The sequence below is a fragment of the Melanostigma gelatinosum genome (genome assembly GCF_949748355.1).
Source record: "Melanostigma gelatinosum genome assembly, chromosome: 5".
Taxonomy (NCBI): Eukaryota; Metazoa; Chordata; class Actinopteri; order Perciformes; family Zoarcidae; genus Melanostigma; species Melanostigma gelatinosum.
In genome coordinates this window covers 15623606-15651546 of record NC_136638.1, presented here as the reverse complement: position 1 = coordinate 15651546, position 27941 = coordinate 15623606, and the positions used below count along the sequence as shown (strand labels likewise).

The 27941-nt window shown below is 44.4% G+C and overlaps 5 protein-coding genes across 6 annotated transcripts in view; 3 read left to right on the top strand and 2 right to left on the bottom strand.

Annotated features, from left to right (window-relative positions):
• frmpd1b (FERM and PDZ domain containing 1b) overlaps window positions 1-62 on the bottom strand; it is a gene marked incomplete at its 5' end in the record, with an annotated part of 16719 nt that extends 16657 nt beyond the window's left edge. The window contains one exon of the mRNA XM_079268279.1: window positions 1-62. This exon is cut by the window's left edge and continues 45 nt beyond it. Coding sequence (XP_079124405.1) covers window positions 1-62 — 62 coding nt within the window.
• Window positions 63-11918: 11856 nt separating this feature from the next.
• Window positions 11919-12818, top strand: tomm5 (translocase of outer mitochondrial membrane 5 homolog (yeast)). The gene is made up of 2 exons (XM_079268951.1): window positions 11919-12109; window positions 12379-12818. Exons 1-2 carry the CDS (start codon window positions 11989-11991, stop codon window positions 12411-12413), a joined length of 156 nt encoding a protein of 51 aa, XP_079125077.1. The 5' UTR covers window positions 11919-11988; the 3' UTR covers window positions 12414-12818.
• Window positions 12819-13404: 586 nt separating this feature from the next.
• Window positions 13405-15737, top strand: LOC306777867 (zinc finger and BTB domain-containing protein 5-like; the record flags this gene model as incomplete). Its single annotated transcript, XM_079269174.1, has 1 exon — window positions 13405-15737. Exon 1 carries the CDS (start codon window positions 13731-13733, stop codon window positions 15735-15737), a length of 2007 nt encoding a protein of 668 aa, XP_079125300.1. The 5' UTR covers window positions 13405-13730.
• A 365-nt stretch (window positions 15738-16102) lies between these two features.
• Window positions 16103-19238, bottom strand: grhpra (glyoxylate reductase/hydroxypyruvate reductase a). Its single transcript, XM_079268912.1, has 9 exons — window positions 19007-19238; window positions 18775-18905; window positions 18009-18081; window positions 17805-17921; window positions 17624-17712; window positions 17355-17456; window positions 17068-17203; window positions 16817-16947; window positions 16103-16723 (listed from the first exon to the last, which is right to left on the bottom strand). The coding sequence occupies exons 1-9, from the start codon at window positions 19090-19092 to the stop codon at window positions 16602-16604; spliced, it is 987 nt and encodes a 328-aa protein (XP_079125038.1). The 5' UTR covers window positions 19093-19238; the 3' UTR covers window positions 16103-16601.
• A 577-nt stretch (window positions 19239-19815) lies between these two features.
• On the top strand, window positions 19816-27907 carry LOC306777984 (protein phosphatase Slingshot homolog 3). Of its 2 annotated transcripts, XM_079269301.1 has the most exons (17): window positions 19816-19953; window positions 20809-20973; window positions 22383-22420; window positions 22519-22705; window positions 23262-23377; window positions 23509-23577; window positions 24410-24475; window positions 24652-24834; window positions 24997-25090; window positions 25172-25300; window positions 25537-25583; window positions 25722-25868; window positions 26541-26741; window positions 26919-27138; window positions 27231-27320; window positions 27463-27549; window positions 27721-27907. In XM_079269301.1, exons 2-17 carry the CDS (start codon window positions 20926-20928, stop codon window positions 27856-27858), a joined length of 1860 nt encoding a protein of 619 aa, XP_079125427.1. In that variant the 5' UTR covers window positions 19816-19953; window positions 20809-20925; the 3' UTR covers window positions 27859-27907. The 2 variants fall into 2 exon arrangements, with proteins under 2 accessions (XP_079125427.1, XP_079125428.1); XM_079269302.1 differs by lacking the exons at window positions 19816-19953; window positions 20809-20973 and adding an exon at window positions 21257-21370.
• The last annotated feature ends 34 nt before the right edge of the window (window positions 27908-27941 follow it).

Here is a 27941-nt window from a genome sequence, read left to right as displayed (position 1 = left end):
TGCTGCACCCGGCTGGTTCTCCGAGCTGGAGACCTGCTCCTACATCGCTCCTTCTCCTCCATTTATCTAAAGAGACAAAAAGAGAAAAGCTTATGAGCTACAGACATAATTCCAACAAGCTGAACACAGAGAGATAGGGCGACGTGGAGAGAAGATGAAAGGATTTGGAGACAGAAAATAAGTTAGAAACTGCTTCGAGTTAAGCTCGGTCTCGTTGGACTCTGCATTCAGCACAAGCATTGGGCTTCAGCTAAATGTGCATTTCATCTGCTCTGTTTTGCTATTCAGAGCATGCAGCGTGCCTTGAATACGATGAATAATCAGATATGTGAACAGAACAAGGAAGGCTGAATGAGGAAAAGAGAGGGGTGTGGGAGTGTAGTCAGCATGAACAACAACACGACACACACACATTTGCTTCAATGACCTGATTCTCAACAACTGCACCATCACACAATAACAGGATTCACAAAGAGTTCAACGTAAATATGCTACAATCTGCATGTTCACTACGACTCTGCAGCTGCGCACTTTCTTCTTTAACTGCCCTTTACACAGGGGGCTATCGGGACATAATGAAGGATGGAGGGCTCGGTCAAACCCCAGGGAGGCAAAGCTGGTCAGCATTGAATCCTTACCAAACCTCAAGACGTACGATTCCCCTCAACTGTGTTTTGTTTCGGTCAGCCAATCAATACGCTGGCTTTGAGCTTGAAGAGCCTCGAATAATTCCTTGACAGGGCGCTGCATTATTCATGTTCATGTTTCTTTTGTGCTTTGTGTAACAGCAACAAATATTTTAGAGGGCAGGGATGTGTTGTGGAATCAGATTTCAATGTGTTTTTGATTATTTAGAGTAAGTAGCTGTTTCATTCGTTTGGCATCATGGTGATGAGACATTCTTTTGCCACTTCCTAATGATGTACTTCTTCTTCTCTTTATATATGCGTTGGACTCTTTCACCCCGTGAGGCAGAGAAAAGCGAGGGAAACTTTGGCAGGGACGCCTGATCAATACAGCTAATGATGACGAATGTGCCCCTGAAACCTAATGATCCGTACCTTGGCCTCAGCAGACAGCTGCAGAGAGCTTAGTTTGATCAGCTCTCTGAAATAATGGAGGTAACTTTTGCAAGCCAAGACTTTTGTTAAGATCTTAAAGGAGCCCAACAACTTTCTGGCCATCTGCCACATTTGTATGAGGCATTTTAAGACAAGACTTTGTGGAGTGAGAAGGAAGATAAAGCCATAACATCGCAATTGCCTCATTGTACTTTGAGTTAGGGTTAACGGGAAGACAATACACCCTGTATTGCAATCAATAGAGTACTTCAAGCAGTTTAGGTCATTTGCATGAGATATAATACTAAATTAATTTATCTTTACTTGAAACAATCATCGACAACAGATTTCAGCTCGTCTCTGCTAGCGATGACTTGTCTGCCTCAGTATTAGTAAAGCATGGAGTGTAGGTCTGTCCTTAAAGAGGATTCGAGACCCTCGTTCTGCACGGGCCCACACTGATCAGGGTGTCACTTTAGCACCTCCCGCTGATCCGGATTGAGGCAGATTGACGTGGATGAGAAGGGATGAGCGAGGCTAGGTAGCTGACAGCTGCACATAGCGACTATTGACACAACGTTCAATCACCGAGCGAAGCATCATATAGGTGATGAAAGATGTTCGGACTGCTAATAGATACTTCCTTGCATTGTGTTGAATGTGCAGCATGTTTGCAGGTGTATGGATGTGCATGTGTGTGCTGTAGTTTTCTCTGGCCCCCTCCCGAATCTGACCAATGATGAAATGTTTAGCCGCATGTCATCGTTTCACCGCTGGCTGTCTTGGTGGTGCCCAGCAAACAATGTGGGCTTCGTAGATAACTGGGACACTTTCTGGGGAAAACCTGGTTTGCTTAGGAGGGACGGCATTCATCCTACTTTGGATGGAGCAGATCTCATCTCTGCAAATCTGACCCAGTTTCTGTATGGACCTGGTCCATGACAACACAGAGATCAGACCAGGAAGCAGAGTTGCAGTCTTACACACTCCTCTGAGCTTCCATTAGAGCAGTTACTCACGCAAAACCACATAGAGACTGTGTCTGCCCCACGGCCACTGAAATTAATTAAATCAAAAATAAACGATCGAGGAGTTAAACAAAATAACTTAATCCAAGTTAAAACTACAGCAACAGTACAACAAAATAGGATAATTAAATGTGGACTCTTAAAGATCAGATCTTTTATAGATTATAATTTATTATTTATTTAAGATTATAATTATTAGAGAGAACATTAATAATCTCCTGCCCTCGACCGATCTTTCCACAAATAGAGTAACCTTAGAAACAGCTGTAAACCCTGATATATGTTTAGATGGCTTTACTCCCATTGACCTTGACAAACTGACTTCAACAATGTTTACATCTAAACCTTCCACCTGTCTCTTAGACCCTATACCGACTAGGCTGCTTAAAGAAGTGCTACCATTAATTAGCATGACTTTATTAGATATGATCACCCTGTCTTTACTAACAGGCCATGTACCACAGTCCTTCAAAGTAGCTGTGATTAAACCTCTTCTTAAGAAGCCCACTCTGGATCCAGAGGTGTTGGCCAATTATAAACCGATCTCTGTGACTTTCTGTGTAACAATAGTTTATTTGAGGATTTTCAGTCAGGATTTAGAAAGCATCATAGCACAGAGACAGCTCTGGTAAAAATAACTAATGACCTTCTAATCGCATCAGACAAAGGACTCGTCTCTGTTCTTGTCCTGTTAGACCTTAGTGCTGCGTTCGACTATAGACCACTACATCCTGTTGCAGAGACTGGAACATTATATTGGCATCAAAGGAACCGCACTGAACTGGTTTGGATCCTATTTATCGGATCGATCTCAGTTTGTTTATGTAAATGATGAAGCCTCGATGAAGACCAACGTCAGTTATGGAGTTCCACAAGGTTCTGTGCTTGGACCAATCTTGTTCACCTTATATATGCTTCCTTTAGGCAATATTATCAGAAAACACTCTATAAACTTTCATTGTTATGCAGATGACACTCAATTATATATATCGATCAAACCAGACGAAACCAACCAGCTCGCTAAACTGCAAGCATGTCTCAAGGACATAAAAACCTGGATGACCTGCAACTTCCTGATGTTAAACTCAGACAAAACTGAAGTTATTCTACTAGGCCCAGAACACCTCCGAAATCAGTTATCTAATGCTATAGTTTCTCTAGATGGCATTGCGCTGGCATCCAGCAGCACCGTAAAGAATCTTGGAGTTACCTTTGATCAGGATTTGTCTTTCAACTCTCAGATAAAACAAATTTCTAGGACTGCCTTTTTTCACCTACGTAATGTTTAAAAAATCAGGCACATCCTGTCTCAAAGCGATGCAGAGAAATTAGTTCATGCATTTGTTACCTCTAGACTAGATTACTGCAATTCCTTATTTCCAGGCTGCTCTAATAAGTCTCTTAAATCTTTCCAGTTGATCCAGAATGCTGCAGCTCGTGTACTAACAAGAACTAAGAGGAGAGATCATATTACTCCTGTATTAGCTTCTCTGCACTGGTTCCCTGTAAAATCTAGAATAGAATTTAAAATCCTTTTACTTGCCTACAAAGCCCGAATTGGTCAGGCTCCATCATATCTTAAAGAGCTTATAGTACCATACTGCCCTACTAGAACGCTGCGATCCAGTGATTCAGGGTTACTTGTGGTTCCTAGAGTCTTAAAAAGTAGGATGGGAGCCAGAGCCTTCAGTTGTCAAGCTCCTCTTCTGTGGAACCAGCTTCCCGTTTCAGTCCGGGGGGCAGACACACTCACCACATTTAAGAGTAGGCTTAAGACTTTCCTCTTTGATAGTGCTTATAGTTAGGGCTGGCTCTGGCTTGCCTTGGACCGGCCCATGGACAAACTGGTATCGGCAAAAACTACAAGGGGACTTCCTACACTGAGCACCTCTCTCCTCCTCTTCTTCACCTCCGTCTGTATGCATTGATGTCCCATTAATGCTCATTACTAACTTTACTTCTTCCCCGGAGTATTTGTGCTTTCTCGCCTCACAGGATGACCGCAGTTTTATCTGGACACTGGTTCTTCAACCAGCCATGGCCCTGCTGACACCTACTACGATCTTCATTGTTAACATTATTAATCCGATTACCAATACCATTAATGCACAGTGCTGATTTTGTCTCTTCCCCGGAGTCCTTGTGCTTCCTCTCCTCACAGGTTTCCATGGAGCATGGTTTCATCTGGACCCTGGTCCTTCGTCCTACCATGGCCCTGCTGACTCCAACTGCTAATATCACTTTTATTATTACTCACATTGCTATTTCATACTGCCGATACCATTAATGCACATTATTGACCTGCTTCTTCACCAGAGTCTCTGTGCTTTCTCGCCTCACAGGTTCCTGTGTATCCGGGTTTACCTGGACAAGGTCTTGCCTCCTGTCGTGGTTGTGTCATACATTGAATGTGCTGTAATTACATTGAATGTGTTGTAATTCACTATCCTGTTCTACACATGACATCATTGCACTTCTGTCCATCCTGGGAGAGGGATCCCTCCTCTATTGCTCTCCCACAGGTTTCTTCCTCTTTCCTCCCCGTTAAAGGGTTTTTTTGGGGAGTTTTTCCTGTTCCGATGTGACGGTCCCGGGACAAGAGGATGTCAAATGTGTACATATTGTAAAGCCCTCTGAGGCAAATTTGTAATTTGTGATTTTGGGCTGCACAAAAATAAATTGAATTGTATTTAATTGAATTGAATAGTGCTGCAGTCAGTGCTGAGTCAGGTGACAGTTTTTGCTGTCATTCTCCTTCTTTCTCTCTTCTGTCTTTTATTGTCCCCTCTCTCTCTCTCTCTTTCTCTCACCCTCACTGTCCTTGCCGAGTCAGGTAGTCATCTCCGATGACAGTCTCTCTGGGCAGCAGCAGCCATCCATTTGTTATATACATGCACATCTTTAGCACTTGATCCAAGGGTTTACTATCCTCGCTCACACAATAACAGCCCACCTTTGCAACGTTACCTAAGCAGTGTGAATTAGTGTATATGTATCAACCCTTGAAATGCACATCTTAACAATGAAATATTCTAAAAGAATAAGGTAGGGCTTCTTCACATTAATTACATGTGGTAAGCCTCTGGAAAAGGCAGAGAAAGATTTGACATAGGCCTATATACTGTCCTCAAGAAACAATCTTGTCCACATATTTTGAGAAAGAAGCACAATTGAACTGACTGTGTGACTCACCGTGATGTGGCTTGTCTCTTCAGGACTCCAGAACACAAATACCCTCTGGCCCTCTGAGACATCAGCTCTGCTGCTCCTCCAGGATTGGCTGAAAAGACGTGGAGGCGGGTCCTCGTGCTCATCAGGGCCAATCCCAATTTGGTGCGACCACCTGTGCAGAGCAGAGCATCACTCTCAGGGAGACCTGTCAAAACCCATAAACAAGATGCATAACCACATGAAGAGTTTATTTTTATAATTAGAGCGTGAAGTTATCAAGTCTGATTAAGTCAGATCAGCTGTATCTGCCTTGATTTTTAAACCTGGTTACAAGTAACAGAACTATATTCCAGTTGTTGATGTTTTCAGAGTGAACATGCAAGTATGTCAAGTAAGGCAGATGTGAGTCCAAACCAGCTATGTGGTTGTGGTTTTCCAAGAGGCGCCTCCTCTGGTCCCCAAGTCTCTCTCTCTCTCTCTCGCTCGCTCTCTCTCTCTCTCGCTCTCTCTCTCACTCGCTCTCTCTCGCTCCCTCTCTCTACTCCTCCTCTGCCTCAAAAGCACATGGCGATGTGGAGACGAGGCACTCCATCTCCGTCTGGTTGTCTAAATTAAAATTTCATACTGCCCAGTTCAGTTAACAGTTCTTACTGGGTGCACTCTAAAAGCAAAGAGCACAGCTTGTGAATCCTGATGTGGTGGAAATATAAACACTGCAGGCAGAGACAGATCTTTGCCAAGGATAAAATAGGACAAGTCTTTCATATGGGCAGATGTGGCTGAAACCTTAGCCGGCCTCTGGTTCGGGGAGGAAAACACACTTGGGAAAAGCTTTGTTGTGAAAAGCCTGGCTGTTAAATTGGGAGAGACACCGAATCAACATTCTTGATCTCATCCAAGGAAACCACACCATATTGTACTTAAATGTTGATCTGCGAAGTAAACTCTCACTCCCTGGGGCTTTCATCTACAAGACGGAGCAGGAATCAAGGAATTGATAGTCTCGTCTGTGCAGCTCTTCCATCAGGCCCTGTGTCCCAGTGAAAAGCCAGCAGAAGACCTAGACCCACACAGACTGCAGGGGACATGAATAATGCATGTGCTAATGCAGCTAGCCTCCGACCGCCTCCTTCTACCTCTTTGCCAACACGGGCCACAAGAAGAGCGGAGCGCAGAAGAAGAGAGACACACAGGAAAGACGTATGGGGGTTGCAGAGGTGAAGAAGGGGGGAGAGGGGAGGGGACTCTGAGGGGCTGAGAAAAGGGGAAGGGATACAGAAAAGAGAATTGGTCTAGGCATAGAAAAGAGAGAAAGGACAGGATATTGCAGGGGGGAGTAGAGGGGGAGCATTTTAAAGAGGGCAGAGGCAAAGAAACGGGGAAATAAAGCTGCAGGAGAAGAAAAGAAAGAACAAAAGTATCTACAGTGAGACGTAAAGGAGTCTGTCCACAAGAAGCAGTGGAAACAAATCTGATCATTGCAGCGTTTCTCCACCAACAAGGTCAGGCAACAGACATTGATGTATGGTTAAATAACTAAAACAGCAGACCTGTAGCATTGGGACATTTCTAATGCTGTTTTATACTTTCCCACCACTATAAGGTGGCTTAGATGAAGACTTCGTTCCCTCTTTCTAATGATGTAACAGCGCTTTCAAATCCAAGTAAAACTTGTGTGTCTGCGAGCTGGCGGTGGGTTTGCTCCTAATCTGGTTCTGAATCAACAGTAATCGAGAATCCTGTCCTACGCTGTCCTTAAGTCCCCAAGCTGGCCACAAACACAGCTCATCGGCAGACCTTTCACTCTTTCTCCCTTCTCTCCTCCTTTTACCTTCTCACCCCTCCGCCACTCTTCACATGAAGAATAAATGTACGAAGTGCTGTTAGTCAATGGAGGCTGTCTGTATCTCTCTGTGTCGATGTCTGTGTCTCATTTATCTGAGACAATGTCCGCCCTTCTCTGCTCATTTGCCCACACAATGTCTCTCTGTCTCGGTCAGTCAGTTATTCAATCCCGTCGCCTGGCATGAGCACACATGCAGTTCATACGGTAGGTCACACCAACTTAGACAGGCCCTGCGGAAGCTGCATTGGGACATGAAGTGTGAGAAAAAATGCCCAGATACAGCTGCTGTTCTGCTAAATGACACAATAAGAGCTCATGGATATGATAATCTGACTGACAGGATGAATTTATCAGTAATAACTTAAACTCTTATCAATCAGCTCCCCGCTGTAATAAATTATGACTGGACTCAGCAATTGGACACACTGTGGTTTCAAACACGCAAGCACACACCACATGCATGCACATACACACAACACACAACACACAACACACAACACACAGGGCTTAATATGATAAGTGAGTGTTACACAATCGGTAAACAGATTCCAGCAGAAGCCTTGCTCGCTGACTGAACGACAGCTTTTATTTAGGAAGGGCCAGTTGGCTGTTATTGACAACGTGCTCCCAATCTGTCACACACACACACACACGCACACACACACACACAGAAACACACACACCCCCTCCAGCCGAATATGACACACCGGATACAGCTGCACCACATGGGGCGCTGGGTAGAAGCAGCAGGGGTTGGTTCAGCAACTCAACAATTAATTTTGGCTCAGAGTTGCTGGCAACAAAGTTTGAAACAGAGCTCAGTGAACAGTCAGTCCAACAGCAGCACACGTGGCACAAAAGTGTGAATATCTGGATGATTTGAGGTGTGAGATTGATGTGGGGCAGCTGGATTACTTATAATTGTTTTGAATGTGAGGAACAACAAGTAAAGCCGACAATAAATACTCCAAAGATTCATGATCGCTTTGCAGAAGACAGCAGACAACATATTCACCATCGAGAGGATTACACTCATCACCACCATTTAGTACTGACATGCATGCTCCCCAGAGAAAAAAAATACTATTATAGTCAACTGTCAAACAACAGCTTGGTGGCTTGTTTAAGTCTGTTGATTGCTTCACTGCTGCTTGTGTTTTTGCAGGTTAATTGTCTGTCCTCCAGACATAATCACATCTCCCTTTACTTCATTCAGCCTGTCAGCTCATACCATTAGCATTATGAAGACAGGGCTCTCTGTGTGCCGCTCATTTCATTTCCCCTTTCATCTGCGACCTGGCGAGGCTTGAGTTCCCCAGTGCACTATTAAATAATGGGTCTTTTGAAGATTAATAGTGTGCTGCATTGTGTTACAGATCTCTATCGGTGGTTCTGATGGTTCCGGAGAGAGACAGACAGCGAGACAGAAGGCGAGAGGGAGATCTTTGGATGTTAGAGGATGAGAGATGTTGCAAGTCTGGAAAACTGTCTGCATCTCTTCTTCTGTTGCTGTCTGAGCCAATTTCCGTCAACTCAGTGATCCTTCAAAAAACGGCACAATAGATTTCTTATTGTTAAATAAAAGTAATATGAGGGCAGCCAGTGAGCCAGCAGCTATCGTCCTCTGGGCTTTGGAATAACACTTACATATAGCCACGGTACGACTTCAATATTTCATATCACAAAGCTGAATAAAGGGGAATACACTTGGTAGAGCTGATTATTAACTTATAGGCTTTATGATTGTTTTAGTCTTTTCATACTCCTAATGTTTCACTATATGTTCATAAATAGAGTTGGCCTACATTATGGCACCACTGCCAGTCAAGTGTGCCATCACCATGGAGCTGTCACATCAATGAGGTCATGTCTAATTTTTCCTCAGGAGTAATACTGATACAGTTTGAAGGAAAAATACACATTTACAGTGTATTCATCTGTACTATACATCAATCAATTCATCCATCCATCAATATATCAATCCATCCACTGCCGTTATCATACACCAATGCAACCCCTGACCCATGAAATAATTGAATTCCTTGACTAAGCAACACCAATATTGATTGATCAACAGCTTCCAGTGGCGGTAACAAAATGAATCACATTTCTGAACAGCTTCAATTATCGATCGATCTAGTGATCAGTTGGTCCATGGATTGGGCTGCAGCAGCAAACACCGGCCCAGCTACACAGTGTACCCTGGAGACATGAAGCCACGACTAAAGACGAAGAGAGAGGGAGAGGATGGCTGGCTGGCTTCAATATAAGTGGGACAGAGGAGCAGTCAGTGGGGCAGATCGAGGCTAATGCAGCTCGGCATCAAGGCTCTCCTGATGTGCAAGTTCTGCCCCTCGTGTTTTCTCCTCGGGCAGACTGACCTCGGAGTAGCAACTCCCATCACATGTTGTAGCATACATCCCTGAGTCATAGCACAGGGCCTGCAGGAGTGGTAGAGCACAGCCAAACACTCTCAGTGACCACAAGAGTGAAAGGAAAACACTCAGCATCCACAGCTAGGCTGCTCATCAGGGACAAAATGGCATTCATTCATTCATTGAGTGTGCATCTCTGTCTGTCTGTGTGTGTGTGTCTGTGTGTGTGTGTGTGTGTGTGTGTGTGTGTGTGTGTGTGTGTGTGTGTGTGTGTGTGTGTGTGTGTGTGTGTGTGTTTAGATGCATATGATGCTGTTAAAAAAGACGCGCAATGATTAAAGTGATGTCTCTATGCACAGTTAAGGCTGCGGTATAACATGTGTTTGAATGGAACCGTATCCAGCGGTCATATTAAATCATCTCATGCATTAAATGAAGGCCCCAGAACAGCAAAACGCATTGTTCCGGTCTAGTTGTGTTGCGCTTGTCATGCCCGGCACGGCACGGAAGAGCGCAAGAAAAGAGGCTGCTGCTGGCCGAAGGACATGAGCAAAGAAAAAGAAGGAGAGGCGGCTGTCCCGGGGTGGCTGCACACATCGCCTACGCCCATTCATAATGTGCGTGTTTTACTACCCAGACTCCCGGTAGCCTCCTGATCCGCAGGATTTTAGTCCTTTCGTTCCCAATCTGTAGCCAGTGACGGTGATTTCACTGCGCATACGGCAGCATGGCTCTCCACTGTCGCTGCACAAGACGTGTGTTTATGATGTAGAATGAATGCCATTCAGCGTGTCACCAAAATGGCCAGAATGTTGACTGTAATTCTGTACAGTGGCCTTGCGATGTATATTTCCAATAACATGAACGTAGAATGAACTGGAGTATGATATTGACCGGGTCTATCGCTCGTAAATGGGTTAATAATGACCTTTTTAACAATCAATATTTACCATCGCACTGGCCAAACACTAACTCTGATCACTGGCACAGCCATGCCGGTCAAACCAGAGGGCTAAACAAAGAAAAAAAAGGTCAGTCTTTTCTTATCTTTATAATCTTAATCGGATTTAAATCTCTCCACCGCCTCCCTCAAACGGGGACATGGGTGTAGCCTGCAGGCGTTGTGAAAACGACCGTCAGTTTAAATCATTCATTTCGCTGTGATAAAATAAATCAGTCCAAACGGCAGGAATGGATGCAAGGTGCAGGCGGCTCCGTGAACAGCCGGGCGCTCCTTCATCAGACAATAACACTGGGAAATACCGAGAAAACTCACCTAGTGCGTCTGAGGAGGAGACAGACGGACCGGGAGTCTGGGATGGTTATCCCCCAAAGGGAGCAACGATGCGGAGAATTTGAAGAGAAACGATGTTTGATTCTCAAAAATATCCGCGGCGTCCTCCCGGGCCGGATGATGGTGGTGATGTGGTGTGGGGGGTTTGGCTATATGCTGGATGCTGTCATCGTACTGGGACTGCTCGCTGCCTAATCCTCGGCCCTGAGCTCAGAAATAACCCACCCCCTCCCTCTGTTCGTCTCTCTCATCCCTGCCTCCTCCGCTGTCTGCCCGGAGGATCCCCACCCTCCTCCGCAAGGTCAGCTCATCCAACATACAGTAATACAAATAACATTCATAATCATAATAAAAGTAATAATAATAATGATTAGAATAACAATAAATCTACTTTTTATGTTTATTTATAAGGAATTCACCATGTCTGATGTGGTGGAATAAAATATAGTTGGAATTGATTCAGTTCAACAACATATTTTACATCATTTTATCACCTTGATTCAATGAACACCATGATTCCAAAACCAAAGCTTGAACCTGGCAAAGTGGAAAACTGCCCCTGGAGCCCCAGAAGCCCCATAGGCCCAATATCCATTATGTGTCAGCTGGTCTGTGGTAATTTAATTAATTATAAATTAGTTGGGCATTCTGCACCACTTAATCACAATATAAACTCAAATGATAAAGTCCTCATAGTGGGTCCTGCATTGCTGTCTTGTGAGACCCCATGTCAATATTTAAATGTATAGTCCTAAATTAATTTGTCAAACTTCACCCTAGTTATTGATCTGACCACATCTAAAATATATTTTTTAAGTGATTTTCCTCAATAATGAGTTTGCAGAGTCGGACTCCCTGTAGTGGATACGACTATTGTGTTTCCTCCCCCCTAACAGGACGTACACATCCATAATATTTACAGGACAGAACATGAACATGAATTATTCAAGGAATACAGATTGCTTTTTAAACCAACCAAACTTAAATAAAAACAGTAAAATCATATATTTCTGCTATATTTAACTAAATCAATACTAGGGGGGGACATTTAATTTTTGACTTTTTGATTTGTCCCTCCATGCGCGCCGTCGAACTTCGTGATTTCCGTTGGTACGTACTTCCGGTGTAGATTATTTCATGCACGCTCCTGAGACAGTGAATTCTCAACACGTAGGCAGACCGAGGAACAAAACCCAGTTAAACCGCAGCGATAATGTTCAAACTGGAAGGACTCGGGCCTAAAATGGACCCAGAGGAGATGAAGAAGAAAATGCGACAAGATGTCGTCTCATCTTTACGAAACTTTCTTCTTTACGTCGTCCTTCTCAGAGCCAGTGAGTACAGGCAGATGACATTGACATTTACAGTTAGCGAACAATACTGACATTTTGTGAGTGCTTCACTGATAATTACAATAGTGTTTGGTCACCTCGTGCATGTGATAATCAATGTATGCACTAAAGGAAACACCAAAATATAGGTTATTTGTCGTGTATAGTATACACTATCTCACAACAACTCTAGCCAAATGGCCTTAATCCCAGAGAAGATAAATATATCATTAAGATACTCATCTAATCATCTGTGTTTTCTGTGTTTACAGCCCCGTATGTTTTAAAGAAGCTGGACAGCATATGAGCAGAGCATCAGGTCTCATCCACTGAGCGTTTACTCCACCAGAGACAGTATGGATCATCAGCAGCAGACAACTGGGGCCATTGCAGCTAACCAGTGTGTCCATCACTGCACTGCGAGGAAACACCTTTGTTCTCAAGTCCCCTGTCTTATTCCTTTTTGTAAACTTTCTTGTCTTTCTTGTTAAACATGTTATTATTGTTCAATGCAAAGTTTGAGAGCGAGTATGCTTGCCGTGTTCGCACGTTAAAAGGAAACCATGTTTATTTTGTCTGTTTGTCTTTGAACGTACACTGTCAAACTGCATTACACATGTACACTGTTGAGGCGAACATTTTCATGAATGAGTTTCAAATCTTAATGTAATCACGAAATCACTGAAAATAAAAATGATGACTAAGAAAGGATTGGGAAGTGTTTCACTGTCTACTTATATTCTTTATAATTGACACCTGCAGCAACAACAATTTTCTGATACCCTCTACTATTCAACTTTAGGATTGGCCTTTAAATGCATGTCATTTAACCTGTCATGATTATTACTGGTATTTATAGTGTAGGGCATACTGCTCAATGACAGTTTGTCTTCAATGTAAATTTGTCAGAGTAACTCCCGTGATGTCAGTTCAGAACGGGAATCTTAATTAGTACAAGCACACTTTACAATTTACCTCCTTTAATAATAAAGGTTGAAATGTACAAAACATATTAAAATATATCCGACTTGCAGTGTGCAGGAATCATGACAATATTATTTAATTTGATAGTTTTTACCAGCTATGACAAAAGGTGGAGCTAAATTTTAAATGCACTTCCACAAGATCATCACCTGGGGGCGGTGTCGTGTTATTCTGAAGCCGAACGAGACAAACGATGGAGGCGTCGACAGTGGAGGCTAAACCGGCTGATAGTGTAAGCGCTCTGAAACAGTAACATGAATAATAACCATAAAAAAGGTAACATTTTTTGTATATTATATTTGAGTTAGCAGGAGAAGAACCGCTGTGCAGATATCCGGCTGTTCTCGGAGACTGAGCTTGAGACCGCGCCGCATCCTTTGTTGGACCAGGCCCGCCCATACTCCAGAGCATCTGTCGGAAACCCTGCGACAACAGACAATACATTTCACGTCGGAGGTAAGCTCCTGAGAAATGTCACCGTCCTGTCAGCCGGATGATATTTTCAGCAGATAAAAAGAAGCGTTTGACAGCGTTGTTCCTGACGATGACCTTCGTTGTGATATTGTATTGCAAATAGCGGAACGGATGCTGCAAAAATAACACGTGTGCTATTAAATAACAACACACCCCACCGCCTAGTATGGACTTCCCAGGTCATTTCCAGCATATTTTCAAGCAGCTCAACCACCAGCGCCTCCATGCTCAGCTGTGTGACTGCGTGGTGGTGGTTGGAGGCCAGAGCTTCCAGGCTCACAGCTCCATCCTGGCCGCATGCAGCTCCCACTTCAGGGCTCTTCTGAGCTCCAATGACAGTGGTGATGAGGTGGGCAGACCAGGGGCTGACTTCGGTGGAGGTGGGGGTCCCAGTGTGATGGAGCTAGATCCGGAGGTGGTGACCCCAGAGGCCTTCTCCACCTTGCTCGACATGATTTACACCTCCACCCTCTCTCCGGGGGCCTCCAACGTGATGGATGTGCTGTTGGCGGCATCGCACCTGCATCTCAACACTGTGGTCAAGGCCTGCAAGCTCCACCTGTCCAGGCAAAACTTTCCTGCATCGCCCCCGAAAGGCTGGAGGTCAGTGCAACAGCAGCAGCAGCAGTTTCCATCGTCGGCCTTGCTGCAACAGGCCACATCTGTCATGGAGTGCATGGATGAGGAGGAAGTGGGAGTGGAGGTTAGTCAGTCTGGTGGGGTTGAAGACCAGGGGATGAGGGGTCAAATCAGTGGGGAGCAGAGTGCTGCGCCATCTTTGAGGCACAAGAGGAAGTCTGACGAGGACGGGCTCGGTGGCAGAAAGAGGTCCTGCAGGCTGGCTGAGGGAAACTATAAGGAGTGTTCACCTACTGTAACTAGAAGCACCGTCAGTGCAGAGGAGGGTGGAGTGGAGCTGCTGTCCCCAGACTGCCTGAAGATCACGTACGGACTCTGGGAGAGCCGAGGCGAGGAGGAGGAGGAGGAGGTGGAGGAGAAATATGAAGCAACTAAGGGAGAGTTGGAGGAGGTCCAGCTGCCGAGCCAATCGGACTGCAGCATGGGAGGTGTAGCTGCGTGGAAGAAGGGTGGAGATACAGAGGGAGACACCGTGGTCAAAGTAAAGGTGGGAGAAGAAGGGGAGGAGGAGGGAGAGGAGCCAAAGATGATGATTGAGGTGAAAAAGGAAAACCTGACCTCATACTCCCCAGGTCTAGCAAACAATTCCCCTCTATCTCCACCACAAGACTGCACGGACCATTTTGACGCACAACTAAATGAGGAGAAAATGGCCACAGTCTGCCCAACCGAGTGTGATGTTCGCTCTTTACAATCTCAGCTGTGCGCAGATCTTCAAACCGACGCACAGAGAGAGGCTGGACATTTGGGTGACGGGTCAGTAGACAGTGAAGGCCTAGACAGCCTGTCAGAACTTGCCTTTTCCTGCTTCCTCAATCCCAGTAGTGAAAGTGTACTGGTAGCTTTGGGGGAAGAAGACAGCCTAGCTAGCCTCACTTCTGCCGCCACTGCCAGTGATACTGGGGAGCTGTATCAAAACTCAGAAGAAGTCTCTTCTGCTCAGTGTTCTGATTCCTCACTAGTTTTCCCAGTAACCCCTGTCCCCTTGCAGCAGCTTCTCCCAACTCAGGGCCCTGGTTTCAGTGACACACTCATCCTCCAGCCCAGCCAGAACTCTTCAGCAGGGTTCCTGAGTGGCATCAGACCAGGCCTCGGTCTGGAAACCTCCCTCATCCAACCCTCCAGGGCCGGGAAAAGCTCAGGGGCGACAACCTTCCGTCGCATCGCCCCTAAAGTGCCGCCCGGATCGGAAGCAGGCACAGATGGGTCCTCGGCATCGGCGGGGGACGCTGCTGAACGTCCGTTTCTCACCAGAGCTTCAGAGGACGTTCTGTCCAAGTGCAAGAAAGCAGCTGCTGAAGACCTCGTGCTGTTGGTGGAAGGGGAGAAGAAGTACGCCTGCAAAATCTGCTGCAAGACCTTCATGAACCTGACTGACTGTAAGAAACACATTCGCGTCCACACGGGAGAAAAGCCCTACCCCTGTCCAAAGTGTGGCAAACGCTTCAGCCAGTCCTCTCATCTGTATAAGCACTCGAAAAATACCTGCCTGAACTGGAAAGAGGATCCATGTTTCGCAGATACCCTGCTGTGACCTGCACTCACCTTACAGACGCTGGAGTCACACGACTCAACGCAATTCTTTGAAAAAAAATGTACTCTGTGAACTCGATTATCTATTACCCAACACACTTCCCTGATTCATTTTGGATTTTATGCAACATGAATTCAAAGTCAATTAGCTAATGTAATGCTTACATTTTTTATGTTTTTAATGTTCTCAACCATGTTGTTTGTTGAAAATGATTCCATTAAATGGAACGAATACAAATGTTGCCAAACTGATGTGAATGCACTGAAAATATCCTCCTTGACTGGTGCTAAAAAACGACATTGAGTGATAAAAGAATAAATTATTTATCGTATTTTTTATTGATCGTCAATCTATTTTGATCATAATACATTTCTAAACACACACACACTCAGCATTATATTTAAACTGGGCCATAACTTTTTATTATTCAGAGAAATCACATTTTACACAGAACTGGAGCGTTGTACTGTTTTGTAGCATGATTGACACCATTTACATCTGAATAAAGTGCAAACTAAGAGGTATAACGCTAACCTTTATGGCAAGCAGAACATGAGAAATGTTTTTTTCCAGTGCAACTGTCATTCTAAGCAGTGTGTTCTGATAAGAGCTAATATTAAGGAGTGCTGCTAGTTTGTTCATTAGCCTCTTTTTGGAGAACTTGAATGTACACGTCTGAGATGACAAAACCTCCCAGCGAGCATTTCCTTCCTCAAAAATGCCCACTGTATATTAAAACTCAGTACCTGTGACAGGATGAAACTAAATCAAGTTAACACTGATATGATGTAAACATGTGTCTGAGCATTACCTAAACTACAGTACTAGTATCTGTTACTGCAGCACCAGAGGAGGTTTCAGGTGCTAGAAGGTGAGTTCACTGGGCATGTCTGTGCCCTGCAAACCTCCCAGCAGGTTTTGAGCTGACAAAGCTCCCATGATGCCTCTCGTGGAGTAGGTGGCACTGCCGATATGTGGCAACACCGCTGTATAAGAAAGGAGACGACAGAAAATTCCATTAAAAAGACAATCGCAAGGAGGTAAAGTGGGAAAAGAGGCTTCACATCCTGTCCACTCACCACAGTTTTTTAACGTCAGAAGAGGATGGTCTGTTGGGAGTGGCTCAGGTGTTGTGACGTCTAGTCCAGCTGCAGCTATCTGTCCGCTGCTCAAAGCCTCGTACAGATCCTCCTGATTCACCACAGTTCCCCTAAAACCAGTAATTCACCACATCTTCATCTTTACATATTTTAACCGCAAAACACAGCCGGAGTCAGAAATACATGACATCTTTTACACACTCATCCAAACCGATGCTTTGGAAGTTCACCTGCTTGAGTTGACGAAGACTGCCGTGTTTTTCATCTTGCTGAAGAAGGCCTTGTCACACAAGCCCAGGGTTTCTGGCGTCAGGGAGCAGGAAACAACAATGAAGTCGCTCTCAGACAGGAGTGTGTCCAGGGGAACTGTCCAACAGAGGAGAGCAGGAGGAACAAAAGAGGAAACGCATCAAATACACAGACCTTCTGACCAAAACACTCATAGTTTTATAATCTTATTTGATCTTCACTTCTTCTGTCATCCTTTCACTGTGTACGTTTCTCTCCTTTTTCTTACCAAACTCTCCTTTCACCTCAGCAGCGTAGGCTTTGGCTGTTCTCCCAGAGTACAGCAGCCTGTTCACTCCAAAGGGCATGAGTCTCCGAGCAATGGCCATGCCTGAACACAAGCACAACCAGTTATTCACCGACCAGCAGCTCTTACACTTAGTCGGGGTTAGGTTTGACAACACTGGATTTGGCTACAGTATCAAGTCATATGATATATATCCTATTATCATGAATTTAAAGTGCCAAAGTAAATGAAGCAGCAACATCAAGCCTTACCAATGCGTCCCAAGCCAATGACTCCTACTGTGCTGCCAGACAGACCATAACCACACAGCCAGAGAGGCTTCCACGAGCTCCAGCCTCCACTGAGAGAGAAAGGACGAGACTATATGACCACTGTGTCCCTCAATCAAATTAGACGGTGATTAGTGTGAATGTGGAACTTGGTGAGACTGACTTTTTGACCTCCTCCACTCCCTCTGGTAATCTGCGAGCAGCGGCCAGCAGCAGAGCTACGGTCAGTTCTGCTGTGGCGTCAGTCAGGACGTCTGGAGTGTATCCAACACGTATACCACTGTTGGAAATGGACACCAATTTAACTCAGAGGCCACTTGACACATCACCCTACTAGTGGAAGGATATTTTAATAAACATGAGCTACCGTTTTTTGATTTCGTCAAGCGCCAAGTGGTCAAATCCCACGGACAGGGTGCTGATTACTTTCAGGTTTGGCCCTAGAATCAGAGACAGACCAGATGAAACACTTCAATCATTCTAGACACTTAATGTTTGAAATGTTTTAATTAGAGCTGGAATCATTAGTGGATTGATCAATTAGCTGATCAAAAGACAGTTCATCTTCAACAATTTGGATAATCAATTCATAATTATAGAATATTAATTTCACAATGCAAAGAAACTCTGGTTGTTTGAATGTGTTGTTTTTCTCTGTTTCACATCATTAGAATTGTTCATGTTTCATTGTCTTAAATCGTTAATTCAAAGTAGAGGCTGGTAGCTTAGAGGTGAAGAGTGAAGTGGGGACCTTTGTTGCCTCTCTCTGTCTTCATTTCTCGACTACTATCTGAAATTAAAGCATAAAAATACCCCCAAAAATACTATAGGCTCTGATAATATCTTATATAAGATCCTCTTTAAAGCTCTTCTTAAAACTCACTATTATCGTACGGCTTTTTCTTAATTGCCGGCATTGTTTGTAATTGTTTATATTTTATGTTTGCACTGTTTTACTTTGTTTCAAAAGGTGCTATAAAAATAAAGTTATTATGGTTATTATTTAACTATGTACCCAGGACAGCCTGTATCATATCATTTACCTGCTGAATGAAAGTAAATATATTGATTGATCAGTACAATGGCCGAGTTTCACTCTCTCACACACACACTCACACACACATTACGAGTACCTGCTGCATCCAGAACCTCTGCATCGATCTTGTCCGACAGCAGACACAGCAGACCATGAGCCCCCTGCACACCTTTGAGAAGCTCTGCCCTCTGCACGGGTTCATCAGAGTCCCACAGAGACACCTCGCACCTGTTTAGAGACCGAAAGGGACCAAATGCACGAGATGGATTTAGAGATACAGGCTGGCCGATGAAGATGACTGAAACTACAGAAGCTACAAACGTGCATACACTCCAGCCGCTGACAGGATCTTCATCCCCTCCTGCGGGATGCGCCTCGTCACGAATACTTTCATGACTTTTCCAACTGTCTGCATCTCAGTCGAAATGGAGTTATGTCCTCTCCGGACAGAAGACGGTATAACTATGAGGGGAGGACGGACGTCCACGCAGACAGATTTGAACCTTGAACGTTTAGCTCAACACTGTGAGAAAACTCCACTTTTCTCCATAGGACATCAGGAAGTACTTGATTCCATAGTACTGCGCATGCGCGTGGAAAGTAGACGGTTCATATAATGGTTGTATAATCTTACATGGTACATACATGGTTGTATAATCTTCTCTGATGGACGTATTTTATTGGTATTCTTACACTATGAATCTTACACTGTCGAATTTAATGCCAGAGACAACATTAAAAAAAATTCGTCTTCTCTATTAGGATGTCAGTTGTTAAATAGTCGTAAAAGGCTGTTTTATTATCTTGTTATTCTCCCCCAACATCCGAGTAACGACAAGTTTACATTTTGCCGATTTCACTTCCTGGGATCGTATAAAAAAGTAGGAGGGGACAATGTCGTTTAAAGTACGTCTTATATAAGCCAGCTTGAAATCCCAAAACTGTAACTAAATTAAATATTTTTTTCAAATAAGCCCTTTTGTTATTGTTTGTGGCAAGTGGATCATTTATGGGGTCAACGTGCCCCAAACGCTGTCTTTGCGTCTGACGTCATTGGCCACTCCCGGACCTTCACGTCCTCGCGCTCGAGCTGCTTCAGTGGTGTCATCACTCCTCCTCTAGTGCAGCCCATGGTGCAGCCGCAGAGCTGTAAAACGGTGAAGACTTCTCCCTCACAGGCGACAGAGGGCGGAATAAAGAAACACTCGACACTCGAGGAAACAAACAAGTAGACTTGAAAGCAGGAAATAAGATCTGGGGTCCCGGTCTGGAAAAGGTGAGGAAATATAAATGTGTGGATATTCATGTTTGCTGCAGCTAACGTTAGCGTCAGCTGTTAGCTTGGACTGGTTGTAAGAGGCTAGCTGCTGGTTTGTGGTTGCAGTAACGAACCGCAGTCAGCTCGTCAGTGAGGGTCAAACCACTTCTTTGTTTTTACCCACTTATGTCACGAGCTAAAGCTGTGTCTGTTAGATGGGCAGCAGGCCACACAACCCATTTAGGAGAAGATCAATATATATAACTTAAGATTTATAATGGCTAATATTACTCTGCTTGATGACCTGAGACAGCTCCTTATATGCTTAATCAACAATCATTACACCCTATGCAACAAGCGCAAGAAATAACTAAATTAGTCATTTAGGTTGTTTAAACTTTTGGTTATTTTTATAGTCTACATACAATAAGTACTCAATACAAGTGTGGCGCTGAAGGAATGTTCCAGTGTAAAGGATGACATTAAATTGACAACCATGATGATGGATGAAATCGTTTACACCGTGGTATTTGTATGTATCATGAACATATTGACATGTTTTTCATTACCAAAATATCAAGGCACGTCATGCCACATTGATGCAAACATATCCTTTAAATCCAATAAGGTCATTGAGCAAGGATGGCCGAACACAACTAGAGATGTGACTGATACATATACCCCATGTTATATATCCTCACATTGCCCAACTCTTCCTCTACAACAGTGAAACTATTATGAAACGACTCCTTCCTCCTACTTCATAGGACTCCCTAAAGCGGACAGTTCATTTCCTCAGCCTCTTTAGGAGTCTCTGATATAAAGCCTATTCATGAGTTGTAATCAAACCCCAATATCCACATTTCATTTCAGAGATAGACTGCCTCTATTGGCCACGCCCACGGCACACTTTTGGCCGAGGAAACCTGCCGAGCCTGTCTGAGCCTGCCCTCAACACCAGCTTTAGTGGAGACAGTGCTGTACTCTGCAATGGCTCTGTTGACACTGCACAGGCTCCCATCCATCTCCGCCGCTCCTGTGAGTTCACTCATCCGCACGCCATGCTGTACACACAAGTTGGTGCATTTTGCATCATAGCTTAAGATATGCTATTCTTTTTTTCAGTTTTATTTACACAGTGAGATTCAGAACTATGTGATGCTGTTGATGCCGGACGCTCTGCGCTCTATGTAGAGAGCAGACATTCCTGGATGTGTCCCTCATCACTACGTTTGCCTGGAAGAGAAAGAGGCGGTTTTGTTTTTCACTTGCTACCAGGGACGTGACCGCATTGGTGGGCTTACAGGCCTAACATGCCACAGATGTAGTCATCCTCATCAAAGTGCCATTCACATTCATTGCAGTGGTTGGATCACCGTTTGTCTGTCTAACGGCTCACTGCCTCTGTAGCTTTTCAATGGATACATATAATCATGTAAGCACTGTATCATCAGCTGTCAACTGTCTTCTAACTTTATCTTCTGTCATTCTTTCACTCTATCATGAAGATTATTTAACTTTACATCCGAGGCCTGTCATTGCCAACTAAACCATAAGTGACCTGACTGTGGGTCCTAGTCTCATTTCCTGCATATTTAGTCACAGTATCTAATCACTCTGCTATCTTAACTTGTATTCTCTCCTTTTTTTTCCTCCTTCTTCTTCAAACCCTCATCTTTTCTCCTGGCTCCTGCCCATTTCTCCTCTTTAATTTCTTATTCTCTTGACTCTGTCTGGATTTGTCAGTTGCGTAACAGGTAATGTTACTGTCTCAAGTTTCTTTCTCTGTGAACCCTTGTTGCTACTGCTACTTCTCTCTCGCTCTCGCTCTCTCTCTCTCTCTCTCTCTCGTTTCTTCCCCCTCCCCACTCTTGCATTGTATTTCGCCTTAACTTCGTATGCTTCTATAATTTCACTACCAATATATTTTTACCGTTTTTACCCCAAACCTCTTAGTGTCCTTTCCCCTCTTAATATCACTCAGTGTGGCTGTCTTCCACTGCACCTTATCTGTGTTGCACCATATTTCACCCGAGGAATTACTGAACATTTTTTCCAGCCTTTTGTGTCCACACTTCTCAACAGGAAAGACATCTCACACACACACACACTTGCCTCCAATGTTCCCAGGAAATGTGTTAGTGTGTCAACACTTCAGTACTCGTCTAGTTAGAAACGTGCTGCTTTGGGAACATCATGAACGGACATTTACTCATATTGTGTATTACAATATTAGTATATATATATCAACAGAAATGTACAGTCTGCTGGAATGTACAGAACATACGATGGGATGAAAAAACGATATTATATAAATCTTCATTGACGCAAAAAAAGTTTGAGAAACTGAATCTCACACACACAAAGAAAAGCTAAATATTTCTAAAACTCCATTTTAGTCTTCTTGATGAGGCTTTCTTGTGATTTACTTGATTTGATTTTTTAAGGATGAAAGCCACCAAAGAAGAGGGAGACTTCAGAAAAGGTAGATGTACACCTGTGTTGTCTTTGAATTACAGTCCTGAAAGAATGATTCTGTGGATTACAGCAGCATGATACCAACTGATCTCTATCCATCTTTAGGGAGAGCTTTGCCCTTGTGAAGGGGGCAGTCCTTCTGCTGGAAGAGGGCGACCGGGTGAGCCTCGATGAAGAGACTTTTCCCACTCCACCGTCTCCTGTGAAGGAAGGCGGTGGAGCTCCAGACAGACGGCGCAGACACCTTCACGCCATAATTCAACAGCTCCGACCAGAAGATACCGTGAAGCTGGTGAGGCCTCGTGTTTACCTGCATGTTGCAGATCAGTAAAAGTGGAAAAATTACAAGCAGAAGGAATTTTGCCTGGTTAGCAAAGTAATCCTTTCCATCAGTCTGTATAATCATATCTCAGGTAAAGGTGTTTAAATAGCTTCCCATCAGGACTTGAATACACCACTTTACTCTCAGCTGCATCACCATTGCATCAATGTGTAACTTGGTCGAATAAAGATGTTATTGTTTGCTAGGATGTGGAGTTAATGGGCAAAAACATGTGCAAATAGAACAGATCCTTTAAGTGGACTATAACCAGTATCTGTGTTTCTCTTTAAACACAACATTGACTTTTCTGATTTGATTTTACCAGGAAAGCCAAAGAAACTATACTGCACAGGATATTTTTCACTGTATGTAATCAGCTAACTTTATACTTGAGAGGAAACTGCAACATGTTGCATTTAAAATACATGAATTGTTCTGGGCCTCACTCCTCTTGCCCTCCCTTTTGTCTCCTCTCTGTTCCGCACATCCTTTGTGCTGCTCTCGTCCTCTGCACGCTGTCATGCAGGCGGTGCAGTTGGAGTCCGCCAGCTCGGTCAGAGTCAGGTATCTGATCGTTGTCTCCACCCTCGGCAACAGACAAGAGAGCACCCTGCTGGGCATGGATTTCCCCAACCCAGACAGGTGTGTGTAACCGAGATATGCAGGTGTACTGTGTCTCAAAGATAAGATTTCCATTCCGTTAATAATTTCTGGTTTAGCCTTGTAAAGTCAAATGTATTTCATGGTCTTGTGTTTCTGTGCCCTCTTTGCAGCGATCAGTGCACCATCGGCCTGGTTCTGCCAGTATGGAGCGACACACAGGTGTATCTGGACGGAGACGGGTAGGAAATCTTTTTTTTTTTTTAAAGGGGGAATGGGGAATAAATTGAAACTGTAAACGAACAAGCAAGGAGTTTGTGAGGCTGCAGCACAGACGGTTGCAGGCTGATGTCTGGGAATCTGGCCAGAGATAATGTGAATGCGTAATGATCTCTATTTATGGAGCTGAATCATTCTCCATGAATTACAACTGCTCCTATCCGTCACTCAGACCCTTACATAAGCATGGAGATCATGAGTTTCTGCAGTGAAATGAAAGTAAAGTACGGTTAGCTTCTTTCTGTGTCGGTAAGGAAAAGGTTCGTGAGAGTTTAGCGGGTTGTAGTGCATCCAGAACCCCAAACGTCCACTCCAACTCGTGTTTTTTAGTGAAAATCTTTGTGACCATAACATCCAGCTATGCTTTGATTAGAATGACTTAGTGTTTTTTTGGCTGGTAGTCACTCATTCCAGTGTTTTTCTTAGCCGTCGATGCTTAGAGGAGGATGTGGAACTGAGATCTGGCAGTTCTAAAAACAGTCGAGCTCTGCTGTAGACCGCTGAGTTTCAACTAATCTGCTTTCACATGCAGAGTGTCAAAATAAGACGCTCTGATCTGCTGCCATGTCACACCAGCATGTTCGCCCTCATCGGGATGGTTCACGCTTCCAACTCGCTGTCCTCACATTTTCCTTCACCGCGTTCTTTACAAGAGTCATCATTCATTTACACTGAATAACCTTTCTGCCTTCTTCCTTTTAGTCCGGTGGCGCTTCTTATCAGTGTTACTTCCTCAGTTCTGTTATCCATTCTTAGAATTGTCGCTCATACTTCTTTATTTCTCTCTTATTTTAGCGGTTTTAGCGTGACCACAGCTGAAGATATCAGAATTTTTAAGCCTGTTTCCATGCAGACCATGTGGTGAGTTAAGTTAAAACATTAATGTCCTGACTATGACGTACATCACATCCCAAAGCACCTCATCAACAACTACATGCCTTACCTCTCTTTAAATCTCGCGTTTTAAACCTCCTGTAGCTTCTTTTCTTTAGTGTCCTCAAAAACACATGGTCTTCTGTCCTCCTCTCTGCTGTTAGGTCAGTGCTGCAGGCTTTGCACGGGTGCTGCGAGCGGGCGGTCAATGCAGCGCTGATCCCGGGCAATGGCCTGGAGTGGGCCCAGCACTACCACCAGCACATCGAGTCGGACCGCCTATGCCTCAACGAGTGGGAGGTCTTGAACGACTTGGAGTCGGTCCGCAGGGACAGTTATGGAGACGGGTAAGTAAACTTCTAAACTCTAGTTGAGTTTAGTACATGATATATTTAGTTACATTCACTTCTCTGAATGTGGAAATATAATCAATGTTTTCGTCTGCTTTTATTCCTAGCACACACGCATGTCAGCTTGTGCTTAAGTTTCACTTTTTCTTGCACGGGTAGTTCGGCAGAGAGACTTTCCAACGAGGGGCTGATCAAAGAGCACCTGAGAGACGTCATGAGGACAGAAGACCTGGACAACCTCACGTCTAAAATGGTGAGACACACGGGAAGAAAATAAAAGGTTACAGAAATAAGAGAATGCGTGTTGGCCTGTATCATTCCTTCTCCACTGCAGGTGCACTCAGCCCTAGAGACCAGGATAGGCTTCGACATGAGTCCCTTTAAAGAGTACATCGACAATGAGATCTTGGTCACCATGGCTCAGATGGACAAACCCTCCAAAATATTTGACTTCCTTTACCTGGTGAGCTTCAAAGACAGTAATGAGCTTTTATTATATCAGCATGGTGAGAAGTCTTTCTTATGTTTTAGTCAGTAAGCTGACGGAAGTGAGCCTTCACCAGGATGTTGACATGTGACCGTAGCTTCCCCTTTGTGGGACAGCTGTGTTGACAGCGATAGGGAAGACGACTCTGTCGGCCCTTTGCTGTTTGTCCGCTCTGCCTTCGACTGAACCGCTACTTCTTTATCTGGTTCCAGGGCTCCGAGTGGAACGCAGCTAACATTGAGGAGCTGCAGAAAAACAAGTCAGTGTCTTCACCTTCAACATTTGTCTATAGCTCTGTGTATTGTTGTTGTCTATTTCTCATTGTCTCATGATAAGGGTAATACTGAATTGTGCATTGTGTATCGCTGAGTCACCTCTGTGTCTGTATGTTTTTCAGCGTGGGCTACATTCTGAATGTGACGAGGGAGATTGACAACTTTTTCCCAGAGTCCTTCACTTATATGAACATCAGACTGTACGATGTGGAAGCCAGCGACCTGCTCCCTCACTGGACAGACACATACAACTTCATCAACACAGCCAGGTAGTCCTGAAACCCCAAACATCAGAAGACGCATCAAATCCAAACTTGTGAAAAGGCATTGTGCAGTCCTTTGCAGATTACAGCTGTTGACAAGCATATCACTGTCACATTTGTGTCATTAAGCACATTCCAGCGTGCAAAAGGCCTCACTCTCATTAAACCATTACTAAAAGCTGCTCGAAATGCTCTGTCTGATCTAGGCCTAACTCCCCCTTTATACTAAAGGGTGATTTGATGACCTCCTGTGTTGTTACGCGGACCAGTGCAGATTCAGTCCTTTCAAAGCAAAAGTTTAACAGTTGGATGAGAAGATTGACACCAATCTACCATCTGTCTGCCAAATATGAAGCTGGACCCACGAGATTGTTAGCGTACCACACCGGCTGGAAGCAGCTCGCGTAGCTCTGTGCAATGGTCATAAAATGTGCCCACCAGCACCTCTAAAGCTCATTAATCAGTCTTCTCATCGAACTCTGCCAGAAAATGATTGACTTAATTTCTCAGAATGCTGAACAACTCCTTTTATATAATTTACTTTGTTCCTAGCTTTGCATCGCCAGCAATTTTAAAGTGTTGACTCTTATTTCCATTCAGTTAATTATCCTTCTGATGTTTGTCAAGTAAAAGCTCTGAACCACTGAGTGAGTTTCTCTTGATTTCTGTGTACTGCAGGAAACGAGGACAGGCCGTGTTGGTGCACTGTAAGATGGGCGTTTCTCGCTCTGCTTCCACGGTGATTGCCTACGCCATGAAGCAGCATCACTGGACTCTGGATATGGCGTTGGCCTATGTTAGGGATTGCAGGTCCATCATCAAGCCCAACGAAGGCTTCATGAAACAGCTGCAGACTTACAACGGCATCCTAAATGCGAGGTCAGGCATGGTGTTAGGCCTAGTGCTGTACAAAGGTCCATACTCCAACATGAATAATCTGTGTGGCAAAAGCTTTGCAGATCGGAATATGTGTATATAAGCGTTTCTTGAATTTGCCGCTGTTTTATTTGGGTGCTCATGTGAGGATTGTGACATATGTTCCTTCCTCATTTGTAGCCAGCAGCGTCACAGCAGACTCTGGAGGCGAAAGTCAAAAGACCAAAGACAAAAGTCAGTACGCGAGGAGGGAGGGGAGGAAGGAAAGCCAGAAGAGGAGGATGACGATGAGGAGGAGGATGATGACTATGAGCTGGGTGAGGAGGAGGATATAGAGAGTCCAGATGAAAAAGATTCAGGTAGCCCAGATGAAAAAGATGATCCAGAGGGGAACATAGAGGTAAATAGTTGCATCAATTCTATGGTATTAGCACTTTAAATCCTGCAGATTGTTTCTATGTTCAATCCTTTTATCTTCCCAAACACACCCAGGTGTTTGAAGAGCCAACCCCCCAACCTGAGACCAACCAGGGCCTCGGGCCGACAGGAGCCCCTGTTATCACAATAAGTGAGCCGCACGTGGTGAGCAGACTGCCTGACACAACGTTACTCACACACGCTGCATCTGAAGCTGCTTATCTGCACAAGTCTCTTTTTGTGGTGCAGACGGCGCTCCTCCGCTAAATCTTTTGATGTTCATCTTGTTTCTCTTTCTCATCTCAAGGTTTCTCCGAGCGTTAATCGCAGCGGCAGGATGAACCTCTTCTCCCTCATGCAGTCCATCAGTGATGAGGATAAAGGACGTGAACAGGTAGATGAAGCAGAGAGACAGTCTCTTTCAAGCCCTTACGGTGTTACGTTGTTCTACACACACAGGGTTGATTTCGTACGTTGAGAAGATTTAGAGGAGCCTGGTGTTGAGATTCTTATTAAATGTAGCTGCTCTAAAAGCTACACTTCTTCTTCTTTGTTGCTTTCAAAGCTGCCTGGTAGTCCGAGGCGATCTCCAGTGCAGCGGATGTATAGCCAAGGGCGGCGGGGTCTGATCCACCAGAGAGCGTGTGTGGATGTTTCACCTGAGCCACGGAGCCTGCCGGATGCCAGTCAAAGCAAACCCTAAACAGATGGAAGAGCGGGGAGTTACAGGAGGGTGGGGGGGCCTTAAAAGGAGGCAGATTAAGAATTAGATAGTGGGGGGGGGGG